Below are 20,324 nucleotides of genomic sequence, written 5' to 3'. Positions count from 1 at the left end.
CCCTTTCGGCAGTTGTCCTGTTATTTGCCTATGTGCATGGATGTTGGATGCTTGGAGTTGGGACCTGAGAAGATGACATTGTGTTGGGTAGATTCATAGCGATAAAAATGAATTGGTATAGTCACTTCACCTTTAAAAAAAAAAAAACTTAAACCCAAAATAACAGTACTGTACAATCACACAACACATCATATGTCCAGGAAGAAAAATCAGCTTGCTGACATAATCATTCCAGAGCAAGAGTTCCAAACTGTGGGCCACAGACTCCTGGTGGACATGGGGAAAGTGAAATTGTCAGTCAATCAGTCATGTCTGACTCTCTGTGACCCAATGGACTGTAAACCTCCAAGGCTCCTCTGTCCATGGAAATCTCCAGGCAAGAATACTGGAGTGGGTAGCCATTCCCTTCTCCAGGGGATCTTCCCGACCCAGGGATCAAACTTGGGTCTCCTGCATTGCAGGCAGATTCTTTACTGTCTGACCCACCAGGGAAGCCCAGTGGACATGGGGGTAGGTAGTTAATGCAAGTGGTCTGGGAATCCTGCAACCCTGAGTTTGTGGATTGTAGACTGCATAGGAGATCCTTATGTTTGAAGAATTTAAAAACTAGGTCCTAGAGAATTTGAGAGATCCCACCTGAATTCACCCCAAAATTTACACCCCCAGAATAGAACAAGAATATTCTGACGTCACTTTTATCTTTCTTTCACCATCTCAAATACCACAGCTTTTTAAAAACTTGAAATTCACCATGTTAACCATTTTAAAGTATAATCCATATTTTTTTTTACCATCTTCATAATATCATATCAGTTCAGTTCAGTCGCTCAGTTGTGTCCAACTCTTTGCGACCCCATGAACCGCAGCACGCCAGGCCTCCATGTCCATCACCAACTCCCGGAATTTATTCAACCTCATGTCCATTGAGTTGGTGATGTCATTCAACCATCTCATCCTTTGTTGTCCCCTTCTCCTCCTTCCCCCAATCCCTCCCAGCATCAGGGTCTTTTCAAATGAGTCAGCTCTTGGCATCAGGTGGCCAAAGTATTGGAGTTTCAGCTTCAACATCAGTCATTCCAATGGACACCCAGGACCCATGTCCTCTAGGATGGACTGGTTGGATCTCCTTGCAGTCCAAGGGACTCTCAAGAGTCTTCTCCAACACCACAGTTCAAAAGCATCAATTCTTCGGCACTCAGCTTTCTTCACAGTCCAACTCTCACATCCATACATGACTACTGGAAAAACCATAGCCTTGACTAGATGGACCTTTGTTGACAAAGTAATGTCTCTACTTTTTAATATGCTATGTAGGTTGGTCATAACTTTCCTTCCAAGGAGTAAGCGTCTTTTAATTTCATGGCTGCAGTCACCATCTGCAGTGATTTTGGAGCCCCCAAAAATAAAGTCAGACACTGTTTCCATTGTTTCCCCATCTATTTGCCATGAAGTGATGGGACTGGATGCCATGATCTTAGTTTTCTGAATGTTGAGTTTTAAGCCAGGTTTTTCACTCTCCTCTTTCACTTTCATCAAGAGGCTCTTTAGTTCTTCTTCACTTTCTGCCATAAGGGCCATATCATCTGATTATCTGAGGTTATTGATATTTCTCCCAGCAATCTTGATTCCAGCCTGTGCTTCTTCCAGCCCAGCGTGTCTCATGATGTACTCTGCATATGAGTTAAATACGCAGGGTGACAATATACAGCCTTGATGCACTTCTTTTCCTATTTGGAACCAGTCTGTTGTTCCATGTCCAGTTCTAACTGTTGCTTCTTGACCTGCATACAGGTTTCTCAAGAGGCAGGTCAGGTGGTCTGGTATTCCCATCTCTTTCAGAATTTTCCACAATTTATTGTGATCCACACAGTCAAAGGCTTTGGCATAGTCAATAAAGCAGAAATAGATGTTTTTCTGGAACTCTCTTGCTTTTTCGATGATCCAGTGGATGTTGGCAATTTGATCTCTGGTTCTTCTGCCTTTTCTAAAACCAGCTTGAACATCTGAAAGTTCATGGTTCATGTATTGCTGAAGCCTGGCTTGGAGAATTTTGAGCATTACTTTACTAGCGTGTGAGATGAGTGCAATTGTGTGGTAGTTTGAGCATTCTTTGGCATTGCCTTTCTTTGGGATTGGAATGAAAACTGACCTTTTCCAGTCCTGTGGCCACTGCTGAGTTTTCCAAATTTGCTGGCATATTGAGTGCAGCACTTTCACAGCATCATCTTTTAGGATTTGAAATAGCTCAACTGGAATTCCATCACCTCCACTAGCTTTGTTCGTAGTGATGCTTCCTCAGGCCCACTTGACTTTGCAGTCCAGGATGTCTGGCTCTAGGTGAGTGATCACACCATCGTGATTATCTGGGACATGAAGATCTTTTTTGCATAGTTCTTCTGTGTATTCTTGCCACCTCTTCTTAATATCTTCTGCTTCTGTTAGGTCTATACCATTTCTGTCCTTTATTGAGCCCATCTTTACATGAAATGTTCCCCTTGGTATCTCTAATTTTCTTGAAGAGATCTCTAGTCTTTCCCATTCTGTTGTTTTCCTCTATTTCTTTGCATTGATCGCTGAGGAAGGCTTTCTTATCTGTCCTTGCTATTCTTTGGAACTCTGCATTCAGATGGGTATATCTTTCCTTTTCTCCTTTGCTTTTCACTTCTCTTCTTCTCACAGCTATTTGTAAGGCCTCCTCAGACAGCCAGTTTGCTTTTTTGCATTTCTTTTCCATGGGGATGGTCTTGGTCCCTGTCTCCTGTACAATGTCATGAACCTCCGTCCATAGTTCATCAGGCACTTTGTCTATCAGATCTACTCTCTTAAATCTATTTCTCGCTTCCACTGTATAGTCATACCTGAATGGTCTAGTAGTTTTCCCCACTTTATTCAATTTAAGTCTGAATTTTGCAATAAGGTGCTCATGATCTGAGCCATAGTCAGCTCCCAGTCTTGTTTTTGTTCACTGTATAGAGCTTCTCCATCTTCGGCTGCAAAGAATATAATCAGTCTGATTTCGGTGTTGGCCATCCAGTGATGTCCATGTATAGAGTCTTCTCTTGTGTTGTTGGAAGAGGGTGTTTGCTATGCCCAGTGCATTCTCCTGGCAAAACTCTATTAGCCTTTGCCCTGCTTTCTTCTGTACTCCAAGGCCAAATTTGCCTGTTATTCCAGGTGTTACTTGACTTCCTACTTTTGCATTCCAGTCCCCTATAATAAAAAGGATATCTTGTTTGGGTGTTAGTTCTAAAAGGTCTTGTAGATCTTCATAGAACCGGTCAACTTCAGCTTCTTCACTGTTACTGGTCAGGGCATAGACTTGGATTACCGTGATATTGAATGGTTTGCCCTGGAAACAAACAGAGATCATTCTGTCATTTTTGAGATTGTATCCAAATACTGCATTTTGGGCTCTTTTGTTGACTATTATGGCTACTCCATTTCTTCTAAGGGATTCCTGCCCAAAGTAATAGATCTAATGGTCATCTGAGTTAAATTCACCCAATGTAGTCCATTTTAATTCGCTGATTCCTAGAATGTTGATGTTCACTCTTGCCATCTCCTGTTTGACCACTCACAATTTGCTTTCATTCATGGACCTGACATTCCAGGTTCCTATGCAATATTGCTCTTTACAGCATCGGACCTTGCTTCTATCACCAGTCATATCCGCAACTGGATGTTGTTTTTGCTTTGGCTCCATCCCTTCATTCTTTCTGGAGTATTTCTTCACTGATCTCCAGTAGCATGTTGAGCACCTACCCACCTGGGGAGTTCCTCTTTCATTCAGTTCAGTCAGTTCAGTCGCTCAGTCATGTCTGACTCTTTGCGACACCATGAACCACAGCATGCCAGGCCTCCCTGTCCATCACGAACTCCCAGAGTCCACCCAAACCCATGTCCATCGAGTTGGTGATGCCATCCAACCATCTCATCCTCTGTCGTCCCCTTCTCCTCCTGCCCTCAATCTTTCCCAGCATCAGGGTCTTTTCAAATGAGTCAGCTCTTCGCATCAGGTGCCCAAAGTATTGGAGTTTCAGCTTCAACTTCAGTCCTTCCAATGAACACCCAGGACTGATCTCCTTTAGGATGGACTGGTTATAAACACAACTAATTCCAGAATATTTCCAGGATTCCAAAAAAAAGCTCCAAATCTGTAGTCACTATCAGTTCTTCCCCCACCCATTTTCTAACAATCATTAATTTACCTTCTGTCTTCAGATTTCTATGGATTTGCCTATTCTGGACATTTCTAAAAAAGGGAATCACATAGTATGTGGTTCTTTGTGTTGGCTTCTTTCACTTAACATAGTGTTTTCAAGGTTTGTCCATGTAATAGCATGTGTCGTTTGTTTCTTAATGGCTATATCATATTCCACTTATGGCTATGCCACATCTTATTTATCCACTCATCAGCTGATAGACATTTGGCTTGCTTTCACTCTTTGGCTATTATGAATAATATGAACATTTGTGCCCCGCTCTTCAAACTCTTGGGCATATAACTGAGATTGAAGTAGCTGGCTCATACAACAACTCTATGTTGAACTTTTTGAGGAATTTCCAAGATCACTGCTTTTATATCATAAACAATCAAAAGTGAAAAAAATCACGCATATTACTAGACAGACAGAAGTGTGGGCAAACCTGTTGTTACTGGTCAGGTACCGAGATGCAGCGCTAGATTTTCAGGGGGAGAAGGGCTGTGAAATTTGTAACAGAAAAAAAAGAGAAATGGTTTTGGTGAGAAGAGAAAATAAGGGGTCTTTTTCTAAAAAAATGAAAATGAAATTAAACTCAGGTTCATCTCTAAGTTCCTGTTTGAATAGCCAACTCTTGTTCAGGTAGTGGTCTCAGAACATTCAGGAAAAGTCCTTCCTTGGAAATTGTGTACAAAAGGGAAAACCACAGTATTTCTTGGCCACTCAGTGGATTCATGTTGCCGGGGAGCAGAGGATGTGAAAAACCTGGGCTGAAACAAAGCAGAGAACATGTGCTGAGAGTAAGAACAGGTCTCCCTCCAGGGCTCAAATCTTGTGAGAAAACAAAAATAAGAAAATTTCAGGACTTTCCCCTGGCAGTCCCATGGTAATGACATCACCTTCCAATGCAGGGGGTGTGGGTTCAGTCCCTGGTCTGGCACCTAGGATCCCACATGCCTCGTGGCCATAAAAACAAAACATATAACAGAAGCTGTATTGTAACAAATTAAATAAAGGTGTTTTTTTTTTTAATGGTCCACATAAAATAAAAAAATCTTAAGAAAGAAGATCCCAAAAGACAATTTATCTGGGAGATATTTATATGGGAGATTTATATGGGAGATATCCTCATGAAAGAAAGAAGCCAAGTCCAGAGGGAAACCAGAGTAGGTTCTAAGACCCTGAAGTGGCATGAAGACTTGAAGTAACCCATGAAATTTGTGGGTGTTCTCCCTAGAAAAATCCACATGTCACACGTTATTCCAGCACTTTCATTGGATCTTCACACCATTTCTGAAGCCCATCTAAGGCCTCCTTTGAGTCCATGGACCCCAGATCATGGTTTTAGGTCACTGAAATCAGTTTACCTCCATGCCTCATTTTAGGCTGTGGGTGCCCAACAGTCTCTGTAAAGAAAAAAATAAAAAAGCCCACATGATTTTATCAGGCCAGTTTACCAGAGAATGGCTTGGTTTTAACATTCTTTCTAGCACCAACATTGTTAATTGTATTAATTTAAATGAAGGCAATAAAAATAAAGTAACAGGTAACAACTTGGATTCCCAAACCAGTGAATCAGCATCAAAACCGGAAGTCCAGTGCTTGCCATTTAAATCTGGCCTTATCTTTCCTGGTAAACAGGAAGATGAGAAAAGAAAAACATTTCACTTTTTAAAGAACAAGGTGTTTTCTTAAAATTTTTTAAGGACAACTCTTTAACAGATTTTCAGTTGATTGAATTTTTTATATTTTAGAATTTTATCTTTTGCAAAGCTACGTTTTGCCTAGCTTTGCAAAAAACAAATCTCTTTGTTTTGATTTCTAAAGTCACTATAGTTCATCTTACCTTTTTCAAGCAATAAATATGATCTATTTCTTGCAACAACTAGAATATTGGGAGACCTAGTGAAACCCAGGGTTTCCATGAATTATACCAGAATCACCTGTCAGGTGATTTAAACGCCAACTGGACAACCCACCATCAGTGTTAAGTGATACCTAAAAGCAAACATTTGACCTCTGGGACATAAAATACTTCTCAATTTCCACAGCAGTATTCTGTCTCCCATCTGCCCTGCGCCCAAAAAAAAAAAAAACTTTGCAATCACCAGTTTCTTTTGAATATTTGTATAGCATAACCATTGGCATATTCATTCATGCCATTTATAGTATTGAACCCTATTGATCCTCACCTCCACCATCTTACCTAATCTCCATTGAATCCTGGAGGTTGCTAATCACCACCACAAACAGCCTGATTTCTGGTTCTACATTAGAAACCTCTACACTTTTCTGCCACCATAATTATTTTCTTTGTTTATGAAATAAAATTTAAAAGCAAGCTAGAATGCTGGCTCTGAAACACCAGCATAAAAAGAATTGTGTCCATGTTTTCTAGTGGAAAACAGCAGTTTGAATGTGTTATCATTCCAAAACCATCATTAGGAAAGAATTAGGAACCTGGCAAGTGGTAAGTAAGTGCTTGGTGTGAATGAATGAATGGCAAAGTAAACAACCGGAAGAGAATTACACGCAGCAGGAAAGGGTTTGGGAAAGTCTGGAATCCCACAGTCTGGGCCAGCCAAGGCCTGTGCCTGCCTTCTGTGGGGAAACAGCAAACCACTTGCCTGATTTTGAAAGGGGCATGTTACTCAAGGGCAAGGGCAGCCTCTGACTACACACTCCAAAAGTCTTGGTGAATCCAGCCCAAAGAGCTGGGTTCTAGTTCCCCTCTGGCTCTGAAGACCTCGGTTTACCTATCTATAAAGTGAGGGTCTTGCTATTTCAACTTTTCCAGTCTTGACCCCAAGAAATAATGGATACAGCGAGTGCTGTATATAAACCAAAAAGTGCTGGGACAAAGTCGGGGAGGCAGTGACACGGACAAGGTGTGCCCCAAGGTGAACCCTCCGGGGAGCACTTCTTAAATGGGAACGTATACTGGGGCCTCCCGGGGATCTTGGAAAAATGCATCCTGATTCATATAGATGTCTGCCGTGGGGCCAGAGATTAGTGATGCTAACGTTCCTGGCACCTGGGGATGCTAATGCTGCAGGTCCGTGGACCACTTTTTGAGTGGTGTAGGGTGCAAGAGTGAAGTAGGGTCAAATCTGTTCGGTGAGAGACTCATGGAGGGAGGAGGTAGGAGAAATGGGGAAAAGGACGGAGGCAGAGACAGTCCGGCCGAGGAGGTGAGGATGTTAGGAAGAAGCCGAGGCTCCGGGCGCGAGCGAGGATGCGCAGCCTGGGCTGGGAGGCGGCGGGTGCGGGCGGCTCCGCGGCTGCGCGGGCTGCAGGCCAGGGGCGGACGCGTGCTGGCGGCGACGCAGTCCCGGCCCCGCGCCCGCGGCGCCCCCGCTGCGGCCCGAGCGGCCTGGCTGCGGGATCCGTGCGCAGCGATGGCGCGGTCGCGCCGGTCCTGGGCGCAGCTGCTGTTGCTCCTGCTGGCCGGGCCGGCCGCCTGTGCAGCCAGCCCGGCGGACGACGGCGCGGGCCCGGGGGGCCGGGGACCCCGGGGCCGTGCGCGGGGGGACTCGAGCGCGGACGAGACGGTGCCGCGCCACGACTCCTCCTACGGTACCTTCGCCGGGGAGTTCTACGACCTGCGCTACCTGTCCGAGGAGGGTGAGGCTGCGGGAGGATGAGGGGCTGCGGGAGCGGAGACCCGGGATCGGGGACGGAGGCGGCAGGAGTGGGGTGGGGGGCGGGGAATCGGTTAGGAGGCGAATGGAGGCTCCGCTGGCTCAGCCGAGGCCCGACCGCGGAGCACAAGGCTCACCTTGCCCATCGGCCTGGAGAAGAGATCCGGAGAGCTGTCAGTGCCTTCCACTCGCTGCTGGCTTTACAGGTGGGGAGACTGAGGCCGGGAGGGAGGTGGTCAGCCAAGTCCTGCGAACCTGCGGACAGGTGGGGCTGAGTCAACCCCCCCGCCCCCCTCGCGCTCTCCCCCGCTTCCCCCCCCCCCCCCCCCCCCGCAGTTTTCAGCGTCTGTCTGTGACAGGGATGGGGTAGTGGATGGTAAGGGAGGAGACTGTCATCTGGCCTAGAGTGTGTGAAATCAGAGTAGCTGGTGGGAAGCCCAAGTCCCCTCTTAAAGAGAGATTGCCTTGTTTCCTCCATGTCTGTATTGACCTAAATTTGCCGTGGCTAGTGTCCCAACTTCAGCGTTCTGTTCCTGCTCGCTGCCCAGCCCCCCAAGAGCTGGGTCACACCTCCTTCCCCACTTCCAGCCCCCTTCAGTACTGTTTTCCCACATGTCATGGACCCCTAGTGTGAGCCACCATCGTTGGGGTCTCCTGGGTCCAGCAATTGGGGGTTTGTCATGCAGACCTCCCTGCACAGGCAATATTTCAGTGAGCACAAAAGCTAAGCTGATTCTCTTCAGAAGGAATGGAAACTGGCTTCTTATTTCTGCTGTTTGGAAAGTGATTTTCCTTTTTTCTGCTAAGAGGAATATCTAAGAATCAAGTTGGGGTTTGAAATGTTGTCTGTCCCAGCAGCCAATACGATGCTGGGTGCATCTGTTATTTGGGATTAAGTTTAGCTACCTACAACAAACACACATTAACAACACAAGTAAGATAGAAGTTCCTCTGTTACGTAAAGAAATCCAGAAGCAGGCAGTCTAGAACTGGTCATCTGAGACACTAATCCTGGTCTTCTGCTTCTTCACAACTCTTAGTTTGTAACTTCATGGCCCAAAATGGCTGCTTGATCACCAGCCATTACATTCACTTTCCAGACAGCGGGAAAGAAGTGGGAAGAAGAAGGTCACTGACTATAAAGAGATTACTCAGAAATCCCATGAAACAATTCCACTTACACTTCATTAGCCACAGCCTAGTCATGTGCTCACACATAGGTGCAAAAGAGACTGGGAAATGTTGCCTTTTAGCTGGAAAGGAATATGACTAGTTCAAATATTGGACTTACTGTATTCTATGGAGAAATGGACTTGGGGAAATAGATTGGTTGGGTAGATGCTTACTTGTTGAAACAGGGACCCCCAACGTACAGTGGCTTAAATAAGATAGCTTATTTTTCTCTCATGAGTCTGACTATCTAGACTGGTAGGCCAGCTCTGTTCCACAATGTCATTCAGAGACCTAGGTTCCTTCCTTGTTGTTCCTGCATGCCCTAAGGCTTTGTCCTCATCCACGTGGAAGTCATGTTGCTTGCATGGATTATTTCAAGCTGGAGGAAATGAGAAAGAGAGGAAATTCAGGACAAGCAGTTACCTTTTAGGCTGGTTGCACAAATCCCTGTTATTCACATTCGTTTGGCAAGAACCTAATCATACCACTTAGCTGCATGGGAGGCTTGATAGTGGAGTCTTCTAGTTGGGCAGCCATGTGGCCAGGGAGAAGGAGAGTGCAGGGGCAGGGTAGAACGACAGCAAGCAGAGTCGAATCTACGGCTCTAAGAATGCACAGTACAGGACTTCCCTGGTGCTTCAGTGGTTAAGAATCCACCTGCCAATGCAGAGAGAGGACAGGGGTTTGATCCCTGATCCCATATGTGGCAGGGCTGCCAAGGCCACGCGCCACAACTACTGAGCCTGTACTCAGGAACCCGTGAGCTGCAGTTACTGAGCCCACGTGCCCTAGAGCCCATGCTCCACAAGAGAAGCCGCTGCAGTAAGAAGCCCGCGCACCACAACTAGAGAGAAGCCCTGCTTGCTTCAACTGGAGAAACCCTGTGCACAGCCACAAAAACCCAAAGCAACCCCAAAACAAAGGCTACATGGTATTAATACAAAAGCCGTCTCTTTCTGAAAGCATTTAATACATAGTGATGCTGTTCATAGTCTGCTTAGCACACGGCCAGGTGACTCAGAGGTGGCATGTGAGAAGTTATATTCTCATTGGGCACCTGCTCTCTAATGGAGGACAAGGTCAGATTCCATGTCAGTTTGTATATGCAGAGAGAATGGAGTTAGTTGTGTAGTCCAGGCAGTTTTATGAACGTGGACACCAGGTGGGCTGCAGCCCTGAGAAAGGCTTTATAGAGTTGAACCAGGAAGTCTAGGAGACTCTGGTGAGACGGAAGGGGGAGGCACTGAGGTGAGGTGACCCCACGGGGTAAAAGGCCTGGGATTGGTGTACAGATTGCTAGTTTGTCTGCTTGCCACCCTTGACCATTCTGCACATGCTGCCTGAAGCCTGGCTCTAACCCTCAAAAATCTGTGATAGTTCCAGCCTCCTCCCTGGATGAAGCTTCATCTCCTATACCTGGCATTTTCTCTCCGACTCAACTTTCTTTTACAGCCATCTCTCACTCCCTGTCTCCCTTGCACTGAGCCTTCCTTGTCCACTTTGCTCCTTTCTTTGACCATTTTGCTTATCTTCAAAGGCTGACCCTACAACCATCTGGTGGATGCTAGTGGGGATGTCTGTGGGGTAAGCCTCTTAGGGGTTAGCACCTCTCCCAGATTACCCTGGACCTAGGCTTTAGCCTTGTGGGTCCTGAGTAGAGACTTTCCCAAGATCCTCAGAAATCATCAGTGACACTGCCTTAAAGGGGTGCTGCCAGAGAGGGAGAAGCAGAACCAGGGGATGTCCCAGAAGGGTGTCCCACCCAGAAGGTAAAGGAAAAGAGGGCATCAGAAAGTGTCCTGTGCCATGGGGAGGCCCAGGGAAGACTTAAAGTAGTTGACAGATTCGGAAAATGAGAGGCAATGGGCAAGTTCTCCTGGGATGAATTCAGTGGAGAAGGAAGGAGGGAGCCTAGTTGATGGTGAAGGAAGTGGCAAGTAAAGAGGTGGGAATAGTACCTTTAAACTATTCTTTCTTTCTGTCAGTGCAAGTGGGGTTATCTTTTTCTGTGATTGGGCTACTTGTTTTCTCTTTGCAGGGTATCCCCTTCTCAAGTTGAAAATTGCCAACAGATTGAATTAAAAAAAAAAAAAAAGCAGCCTGGTAGTGTGAAATCAGAAAAAGGGAATTAGAATAATGGAATAGAGAATTTCCTGAAACTATAGGACAGCCCAGTGACCATTATCTACCTTGTTCAGACACCATTTCTCCAGTGTCCAGATTGTGCAAGTCCCCCAGGCCAGAGAGTGAACACTGGCCAATTTGATGTTTCTAATCACCTCCTGAAATGTCTGTTTTTTAAACTTTAGTTATGTTTTGATTTAATGATGCTAGTTTTCAGAATTCTTGGGGGCTCCCACTGTCTTAGCCCCTGCCACTCTTCCTTACAGTCCCAGCTCAAATGCCACCTCTTTCAGGGAGTCTTCCCTGATTTTTCCTCCCATTCTCTGCTGTTAGGCAAGGTATTTTCCCACAGCACACTATCTAACCCTGCTGTGACCCTTGAACTCTCTGTGGTTGAGTTTGGATAGGTTCTTGGTGCTTGAATCCTATAATTCATACCTTTTCCCCTTGAGATTCTCAAGCCAGAATCTATGTATTCAGTATAACAATAGAATATAAAACAGATTACTGCATGATTATGGGCAAACCTCCTGTTCTGAGGGTTCTCTAAACAGAAAATCAAATTGGGCATTGAAAGTGAAAGTGTTAGTAGCTCAGTCATGTCCAACTTGTTGCAACCCCATGGATTATAGCCCACCAGGATCCTCTGTCCATGGAATTCTCCAGGCAAAAATGCTGGAGTGGGTTGCTATGCCCTTCTCCAGGGGATCTTCCCAATCTAGGGGTTGAACCTGGGTCTCCTGCACTGCAGGTGAATTCTTTACTGTCTGAGCCACCAGGGAAGCATGTATGCTAAGATTAAAAAGACAGCCTTCCAACATGGGTACATGCTATAGTATCTATTCATTTGTACTTCGGTTTGAACAAAGATAGCATCACCTTGTTCAGTGAAAAAGTAGAAACTGTATATATACTGTTTGGGGGCAGAAGAATAAAACAAAAACAAATAACTGCTACTGCTGCTAAGTTGTTTCAGTCATGTCTGACTCTGTGTGACCCCAGAGACGGCAGCCCACCAGGCTCCCCTGTCCCTGGGATTCTCCAGGCAAGAACACTGGAGTGGGTTGCCATTTCCTTCTCCAACGCATGAAAGTGAAGAGTGAAAGTGAAGTCGCTCAGTCGTCCCGACTCTTAGCGACCCCATGGACTGCAGCCTACCAGGCTCCTCTGTCCATGGATTTTCCAGGCAAGAGTACTGGAGTGGGATGCCATTGCCTTCTCCGAAAACAAATAACAGAAAGGGTAAATAATTTAAAGGTAAATAATCTAAATTAATTATCTCCATGAATCTAGCCCAATTGTAACACTGATTCATGCTTTTAGTAAGTGCTTACTATGTGCCAGTCCCTGTCCTAAATACCATATCCATATTAACTTTATTCTTTAGGGCAACGCTCTGACTTAGACACTCTTGCCATTCCCACTTTAGAATTAAGGGAACTGGCCTACAGAAGATTTAAATATTGTAGCTAAAGTCACACAGCTAGAAAGTAGCAGAGAACTCGGTGGGTTTATTGATTGACCTTATGGATAAGGTGGTACAAGGTGCTGACCTGCTCTGGGAAATGCAATTGAACAGATAGGATGGGGCATTTTCATGGGCAAATCTGAGAAGAGGGGCTTGGAAGTGATGGGGTAGTCCGTTGGGAGCGGCAGGTTCCTGAGTGATGGAGTGCTGCGACGAAAGCTTTGCTGAACAGACTTCATGGGGGTGGAATGTTCCATTTTACAGAGCCCCTTGACATTTTCACTTCGCTGTGTGGCTCTGCTAAGCAGAAGTGATTCAGACAGTCCAGAAAGAGAAAGTGGCTGATGCAGCCACTCTTGAAGATGCGAACAGATGATTTCTGGTTAAAACTTCACAAGGAATTAAGTACTAAATTAATACCTGAGAGCTATGATCCAAGGAGTTAATTAGAAGCAATAAATAGCAAACCAGAAGCCATTAACCACTCAGTGGAGTATGGCAAAACAGGCTCAAGGGATTGCAAAAGAGGAATGGATAGTGGCTGCGAGTTCGACAAGAATGGAAACCACAAAAGTATGTTGAGAACCTGAAAAATGAACCAAGAAAATAAGTGCCTCTTGTGTGATAGGAATAGCTGAAGGGAGAAAAAAAATGGCTTTAATCCTGCTTCAAAACAGAATAGTTATTGGGGGGGTTTACAGGACACATGTGAGAAGAATGGAAGTGAAAGAGAAAAAAAATTTTGGCCCCAAGCCAATCTTATTTGGTCTTAACCCAAATTTTAATTTTAGATAAAGAGAGAGGGGGGAAAAAAAACACTAAAATGGAAAGTGGAGGGAAAGTAATAAATAAACAAAAACATAAAAAAACAGTAATAAGGTACTTCCCTGGTGGTCCAGTGGTTAAGCATCTGCCTTCCAATCCCGGGGATGCAGCTGCGATCCCTGGGAACTGTGTGCCACGGGACAGCTAAGCCCGTGTGCTACTAGAGAAGCCCCCATGCGCCACAGGTAGAGAAAATCCCAAGCACTGCCACAATGACCCAGGGCAGCCAAAATTAAAAATAAGTAAATAAATAATGTAAAACCAATAATAATTTTTAAAGTGGGAGCATGGACAAAGCTAAGGGGAGAATGAGAAGCTGGCCCGTCTGGGTATCCGACCCATATTTCTCAGGAAGATGACGGAGCGTAGGAGAGGTAGGAGAGGGTGGGGAGAGGCCAGTCAAGGTCTCCAAGGAGCACTGTGACAAGATCCGATTGCTGTTTTAGAAACCTGGCAGGCAGTGGAAGAATTAGAGGGGAAGTAGGGAAATCAGAGCGGAGGTGGTACAATAGCCAAGAAGCTGGCTCGGGTTTCAGGAGTGGGAATGAAAGGAATGGTGGTGGAGAAAGTGTTCCAGGTGGAGGAATCTAGGGTTTCAGGGTTGGGAGACTGGGGAGGGTGGTGGGATTCTTCACTAAGACAGAAAACATAGGAGGAAGACCATTTGGGAGGTGTTGGGCGCCTGGAATCGCTTTGCTCGTGTAATGTCCAGGCGGAAACCCCTGGAGGCAGCTGATGGTTGGGCTTAAATGTTGATATGGGAACAGGAGAAATGCCAAAAAAAATGTGAGGTTAGAAAAAGAATAACTCTAAAGAAAATCGGAGGAAAGAAATAATAAAGATGCGCAGTATTCAATGGAATAGAAACCAAATATTCAGTGCATGTGTGCCAAGTCGCTTCAGTCGTGGCTGACCCTTTGCAACCCCATGGACTGTAGCCCACCAGGCTCCTCTCTCCATGGGATGCTCCAGGCAAGAATACTGGAGTGGGTTGCAAAGAGGATCAAAAAAGTAAAAAATGATTTTTTCAAAATACAAATGAAAGGGTTATCCAGAGAATCAGAACTGATAGGGTGTGTGTGTGTGTGTGTGTGTGTGTGTGTGTGTGTATGTGTGTAGATGGGAAAAAGTGTGTAGATGAAAGAGAGACCAATAGAGAAATTTGTTTTAAGGACTTGGCTCACACAATTTTGGAGGTTGGCAAGTCCAGAATCTGCAGGGCGGGCTGGCAGGCTGGAGCTCCAAGAGAGAGCCAATGTTGTAGTTCAAGGCTGAAGGCCATCTGCCACAGAATTCACTCTTCTTGGGGAATGTCAGTCTTTTTGTTCTCCCCAGCTGGGGGAGAAGCCTGCCCACATTATGGAAGGCAATCTGTTTTACTCAGAGTCCACTGATTTAAAATGTTAAATGTTTGTCTCATCCAAAAACACTCTTACAGAAACATCCAGAATATTGTTTGACTGTATATCTGGGCACCTGGCCCAGCCAAGTTGACCCATAAAATTAACTATCACAATAGGATGCTGACAAAATTGATCAAGAGAAAAAGAGAGAAGACAGACCATGTTAGGAATGGAAGAAAAAGGGGAAATAACCCTAGACGTGTGTGTGTGCTCAATCGCTATATCGTGTCCAACTCTTTGTGACCCCTATGGACTATAGCCGGCCAGGTTCCTCTGTCCATGGGATTTCCCAGGCCAGAACACTGGAGCGGGTTGCATTTCCTTCTCCAGAGGATCTCCCTGACCCAAGGATTGAACCTGCATCTCCTGCATTGCAGGCGGATTCTTTACCACTAGCCACCTGGGAAGCTTATTAAGCCTAGACATAGCAGAGATTTAAAAGCTAGTACATTGCAACCCAACATTAAAAAGACAGCTAACCCTATTTAAAATGGAGAAAGGCTCTAAATAGACCTTTCTCCAAAGAAGATACACAAATAACCAATACGCACATGAAATTATACTCAACATCATTTGTCATTAAGGAAATGCAAATCACAATCATAACGAGATACCACTTCACACCTACTAGGCTGACTATAAAAATTTTAAAAAAGGACCCTTCCACAATACACTGCTGTAAGAATGTAAAATGGTACAGCTACTTTGGAAAATAATTTGATAGTTCCTCACAAAGTTAAACATAAGAGTTATCATATGACATGGAAGTCCTACTCCAAGAGAACTTAAAACATATGTTCATACAAAAACTTGTGCACAGATGTTCATGGCAGCATTATTCATAGTAGCCAAAAAGTAGAAACAGCCCAACGGTCTGTCAACCTGTGAATAGATTAAAAACAGGTGGTATATCCATTCAATGGAGTGTTCTGTAAACGAAGAGAAATATCATTCATTCTGTGCACCTAGGGTACTTAAAATTAGAATTCTACAATCAAAATAATTTTCCAATAAATTTGTACAATGTGTGCAAAATAGATCCAATTGAATATCATTTTCTAGATGTCAGGATGACAACTGCTAATAAGATGTGGTTTCTACAAACACATTGTACTGGTAGTTAAGGATTAATACATTTAGTCTCTACCCAAAGGTTCAGTAGGAAAGCCAGAAACCAGTTTTTTAAGCTTTTTGAAAACCAGCCCAGATGACCAGCCCAGAGAGCTGTCTGAGAAGGTGTTGGGGGACTACAGAAGCAGAAAGGGAGCTCAGAGAAAGTCACTGTGGGAAGCAGCTGCCAGCCCTGGGGCTGAGGGAGCAGAGAAAAGGGCTTGGGGTTTTGAGAACCTGGGAGCTCAGACAAGGGCCCTCAGCCCAGAGGTTCACCCATCCTCTGAGAGTGGGCTGTCTGCCCAGCTAATGCTGGTTCCTTTGATGAGGCTGGTTCTGGGAGTCTAGAAAACAGCTAGAAAAGAAAAAGAAAAAAGGCTGGAAACTCAAACCAATTGCCACTGCAAGGATGAAGTGGAGTTGCTGAGGACTTGCTGATTGGACGGCTGTCAAACAGGAACAAATGGTCTTGTTTTGGCAGATCCTCCTGCCTCCCAGCCTCCCTCTCATGTTTCCTTTTGGCAGAACCTAGCCAGCTGGCAGAGGAGAAATATGGTTTGCAGAGTCCTAGCCCATCCTAGAGCTGACTGTAGAGGCTGGGCTGTAGCTGAGATATAGGAGCTTATAAATTGGCATGTGGTCCCAATTGACTTTATTCCAAATAGGGAGATCATTTAATTTCAGGAAAAAAAAAATATTGCTCTGCTTATCTTCTGATACCAAACCCAGCTGTTGTCTTGAAATTCAGTTCTGGCACTCATGAGCCCAACATGAGTTAAAGGTTAAAGGGCATGGTCTGCAACAAGACTGTCCTCACTTCAGACCAGCTGGCTACCAATCCAAGGAGCACCCACAATCCCTCTCATGTTCTGTAATTCACTAGAATATCTCAGAGGATTCAGAAATGGGCTGTGCATACAGTTGCAGTTTTAGTACCAAGGAACTCAGGAACACTCAGAAACAGCCAATGAAGACGCACACAGGTCAGAGTCTGGGAGCCCACAAATGCACTTTTCATGTCCTGTCCTGGAAGGAAATATTCTTCTCCATGGAATCAGGACTTGTCACCCTCCTGGCACTTCAGTGTATTCACCAACCAGGAAGATGCATTCAGCTTCAGTGTCCAAAGTTTCTGTTGGGGTTGTATCACCTAAGCATTGCTGATTTAATCATTAGCTACATTATTGAACTCAATCTCCAGCCCTTATACCCTCGCCTCCTCCCTGCCCCAGGTGGGGCTGGCTCAAAGCCCCAAACCTGTACCCATGTGTTGGGTCTTTCCTAGTGACCAGCCTCCATCCTGAGTGATCTTATCTCTTAGCATAAAAGCAGGTGTGATCCCAAGGGGCTCAGGAATAACAAAGACCCACTGGGAAATTCCAAGGATTTAGAGTCTCTCTCCCTCCCACCCAGGAACCAGGAACAAAAACCCATCCAATTCTTTATTATACAGCATCTTCCCTGGTTATATTTTATACAGGACTTCCCTGGTGGTCCAGTGGCTCAGAATCCACCTGCCAATGCAGGGGACACAGGTTCTATCCCTGGTCTGGGAAGATTCCACATGCCAAAGGACAACGAAGCCCACACACCACAACTACTGAGCCAGCGTGCTGCAACTGCTGAAACAGGCTCTCTAGAGCCTGTGCTCTGCAGCAAGAGAAGCCACCACTACAGCAAGTCCACGCTGCGCAACTGGAGAGCAGCCGCTGTTCGCTGCAGCTAGAGAAAGCCCACCCACAGCAGCAAAGACCCACTGCAGCCAAAAATAAATAACTTTTAACAACATCTTACAAAATGAGAGAAACGTGACATGATTAAATGATGCCGAAATTCATTTGACAACCTAAGTTCTCATTCCAAGATTTAGAAGCATATAAGATAAAAGGGAATCAGTGCTAGAAAAACCCCGACAAACGAGCCATTTGCCAACACTAAATAAGCTAGTTCAGTACATTTATAAGTAACCTTTGTTCTAAAACTTGCTCTTACTTGGAGCTTAGAAACCCATTCTTCTAAAGATAATCTTACCCAATGGTCAGTTTAAAAATGTAACAGTAATAATAAGCCAGTAATAATAATGACTGGCGTTTATTGAGCTGGAAACCTGCTGCATGCTGATGAATGATTCTAGATGCTAGAAAGTATAATGGAAGAGGATGGGGAACCTTAGTCAGAAACAACATTACGTGGGATTATCTCTTTCAGACACCTCTAGAATCTTAACCAACATAGGTAGTCGTTGCATTCCTGGATAAATGTCCTGAGAAAAAAAATGTCCACGGCATTGTAGTGAAACTAAAAGGAAGACTGTATAGGAAGATGCTTGACATAGTTGTAGCATTGAACTCAATAAATACCAAAAACTCATCCAAGGCAGAACTCAGTCTATAGTACTGAAGTGGACACAGGACTTAGCATAAAACAAGCATGCAAGTAGAAAAAGGAATGCATTTTGCCCAAGTACTTAAGGATGGTGAGAAGGTAGGGTTGTACTTTAGCATTTGATCAACATGTAGGGTAGTCAGCCTAGAGGGGTAAGGTGGAGGAGGGGTGGGAGGGAGGCTGAAGAGGGAGGGAATATATGTATACTTATAGCTAATTCAGAGACATTACTTTGCCAACAAAGGTCCGGCTAGTCAAGGCTATGGTTTTTCCTGTGGTCACGTATGGATGTGAGAGTTGGACTGTGAAGGAGGCTGAGCGCCGAAGAATTGATGCTTTTGAACTGTGGTGTTGGAGAAGACTCTTGAGAGTCCCTTGGACTGCAAGGAGATCCAACCAGTCCATTCTGAAGGAGATCAGCCCTGGGATTTCTTTGGAAGGACTGATGCTAAAGCTGAAACTCCAGTACTTTGGCCACCTCATGTGAAGAGTTGACTCATTGAAAAAAGAGTCTGATGCTGGGAGGGATTGGGGGCAGGAGGAGAAGGGGACGACAGAGGATGAGATGGCTGGATGGCATCACTGACTCGATGGACGTGAGTCTGAGTGAACTCTGGGAGTTGGTGATGGACAGGGAGGCCTGGCGTGCTGCGATTCATGGGGTTGCAAAGAGTCGGACACGACTGAGCGACTGAACTGAACTGAACTGAACTGATAGCTAATTCACATTGTACAGCAGAAACCAGCAGAATATTGTAAAGCAGTTACCTTCCAATTAAAAAAAAAAAGATCTAGGGTAGTAGAAATGAACACAAAACGTACAGATATAAACCAGGCAAGTGTGACCTGTTGGTCTTTAAGTATAAGAGGGTTCAGGATGGATTTTCTTTTAAAAATTTAAAATAAAAAAAATAAAAATAAAAATAAAACCAGCTTGAACATCAAAAAAAAAAAAAAAAAAGAAACAAAGTAAACAAAACCTCGTTTAAAAAAGCATTACAAATCACAAAAGACTTCAGAATAGTGAGAAAAGAAAAACTAATACAATAATTTTTTAAAAGTGTATTTACATTGCCTAATATCTATGAGTGATTTAATTGATTCGTTGGATAATCATTTCAATGTCCAGTGCCAAGCGGTGTGCTGGGCAGAGAATACCAGATGAATCACACACAATTCCTGTGTACACGGAGTGAACAGCCTAGAATAAAAATATTTGTGGGCACAAACTGGAAACGCAGTGTAGGCTCTCCTTTGACTTGTGGTTGAAAGCATTATGACGTTAAGTCATCTTACAAGAAAGATGCATGAAATGATGGGATTAACAAATTTCTATGAGATATGAAAATGTCCTCTACAGCTTGATGAAAAACAAGTTCACAGAAACAGAGAGATCCTATTGTAATATATAGCTGTAAATGGAAAACCTCTGCTATCGAAGAGAGAATTGTTCATTCTTTCTCTTAGAGCAGGTGTATGGAATAAAACTCTCTTTTCATGCTTTCAATGGACACTGGTGAGCCAGTGCTTATGATGTTATGTCTTCTTTCAGTACCCCAGGCACCCTACCTGTAAATGAGGAGAAAGCCCTTTCTCAGTTAACACATAGGCTGGGTTCAAAGATGTGTGCCCCACACCTGCCCTCATGAAGAGGGTGATTAGGCATCAACTGAGCTCTTTTCTGAGGCTTTGACCATTTCTAGACTCATGCGATAGAGAATAGTCAACCTACTAAAAAGTAGCTTTTCTCATTGGAAACGCTGTTCCTGGATTTTCTAACTTTATTTCTTCTCACTGGCCAGGTTACCCTTTCCCTACTGCTCCTCCTGTGGATCCATTTGCCAAAATCAAAGTGGATGACTGTGGAAAGACTAAGGGCTGCTTTAGGTTGGTAGATCTGTGAGTTGGAGAACTTTAAAGCTAAGACTTTGATTTGCTTCTCAAGGTAGTATTTAAATTGCATGAAGTTCACTCTCACCAGGGGCCCACACCC

General features: G+C 44.5%; 1 protein-coding gene across 1 annotated transcript in view; it reads left to right on the top strand.

The window, feature by feature from the left end:
* The first annotated feature begins 7,424 nt into the window (after positions 1-7,424).
* FRRS1L (ferric chelate reductase 1 like) overlaps positions 7,425-20,324 on the top strand; it is a 28,218-nt gene continuing 15,318 nt past the window's right edge. The window contains 3 exon segments of the mRNA XM_070795236.1: positions 7,425-7,539; positions 7,541-7,826; positions 20,134-20,218. Coding sequence (XP_070651337.1) covers positions 7,438-7,539; positions 7,541-7,826; positions 20,134-20,218 — 473 coding nt within the window. The 5' untranslated portion in view covers positions 7,425-7,437.

Source organism: Bos indicus, chromosome 8 (genome assembly GCF_029378745.1).
Source record: "Bos indicus isolate NIAB-ARS_2022 breed Sahiwal x Tharparkar chromosome 8, NIAB-ARS_B.indTharparkar_mat_pri_1.0, whole genome shotgun sequence".
Classification (NCBI taxonomy): domain Eukaryota; kingdom Metazoa; phylum Chordata; class Mammalia; order Artiodactyla; family Bovidae; genus Bos; species Bos indicus.
Note: the sequence above shows the minus strand (reverse complement) of the source record. Positions and strands in the feature narration are given on the sequence as shown.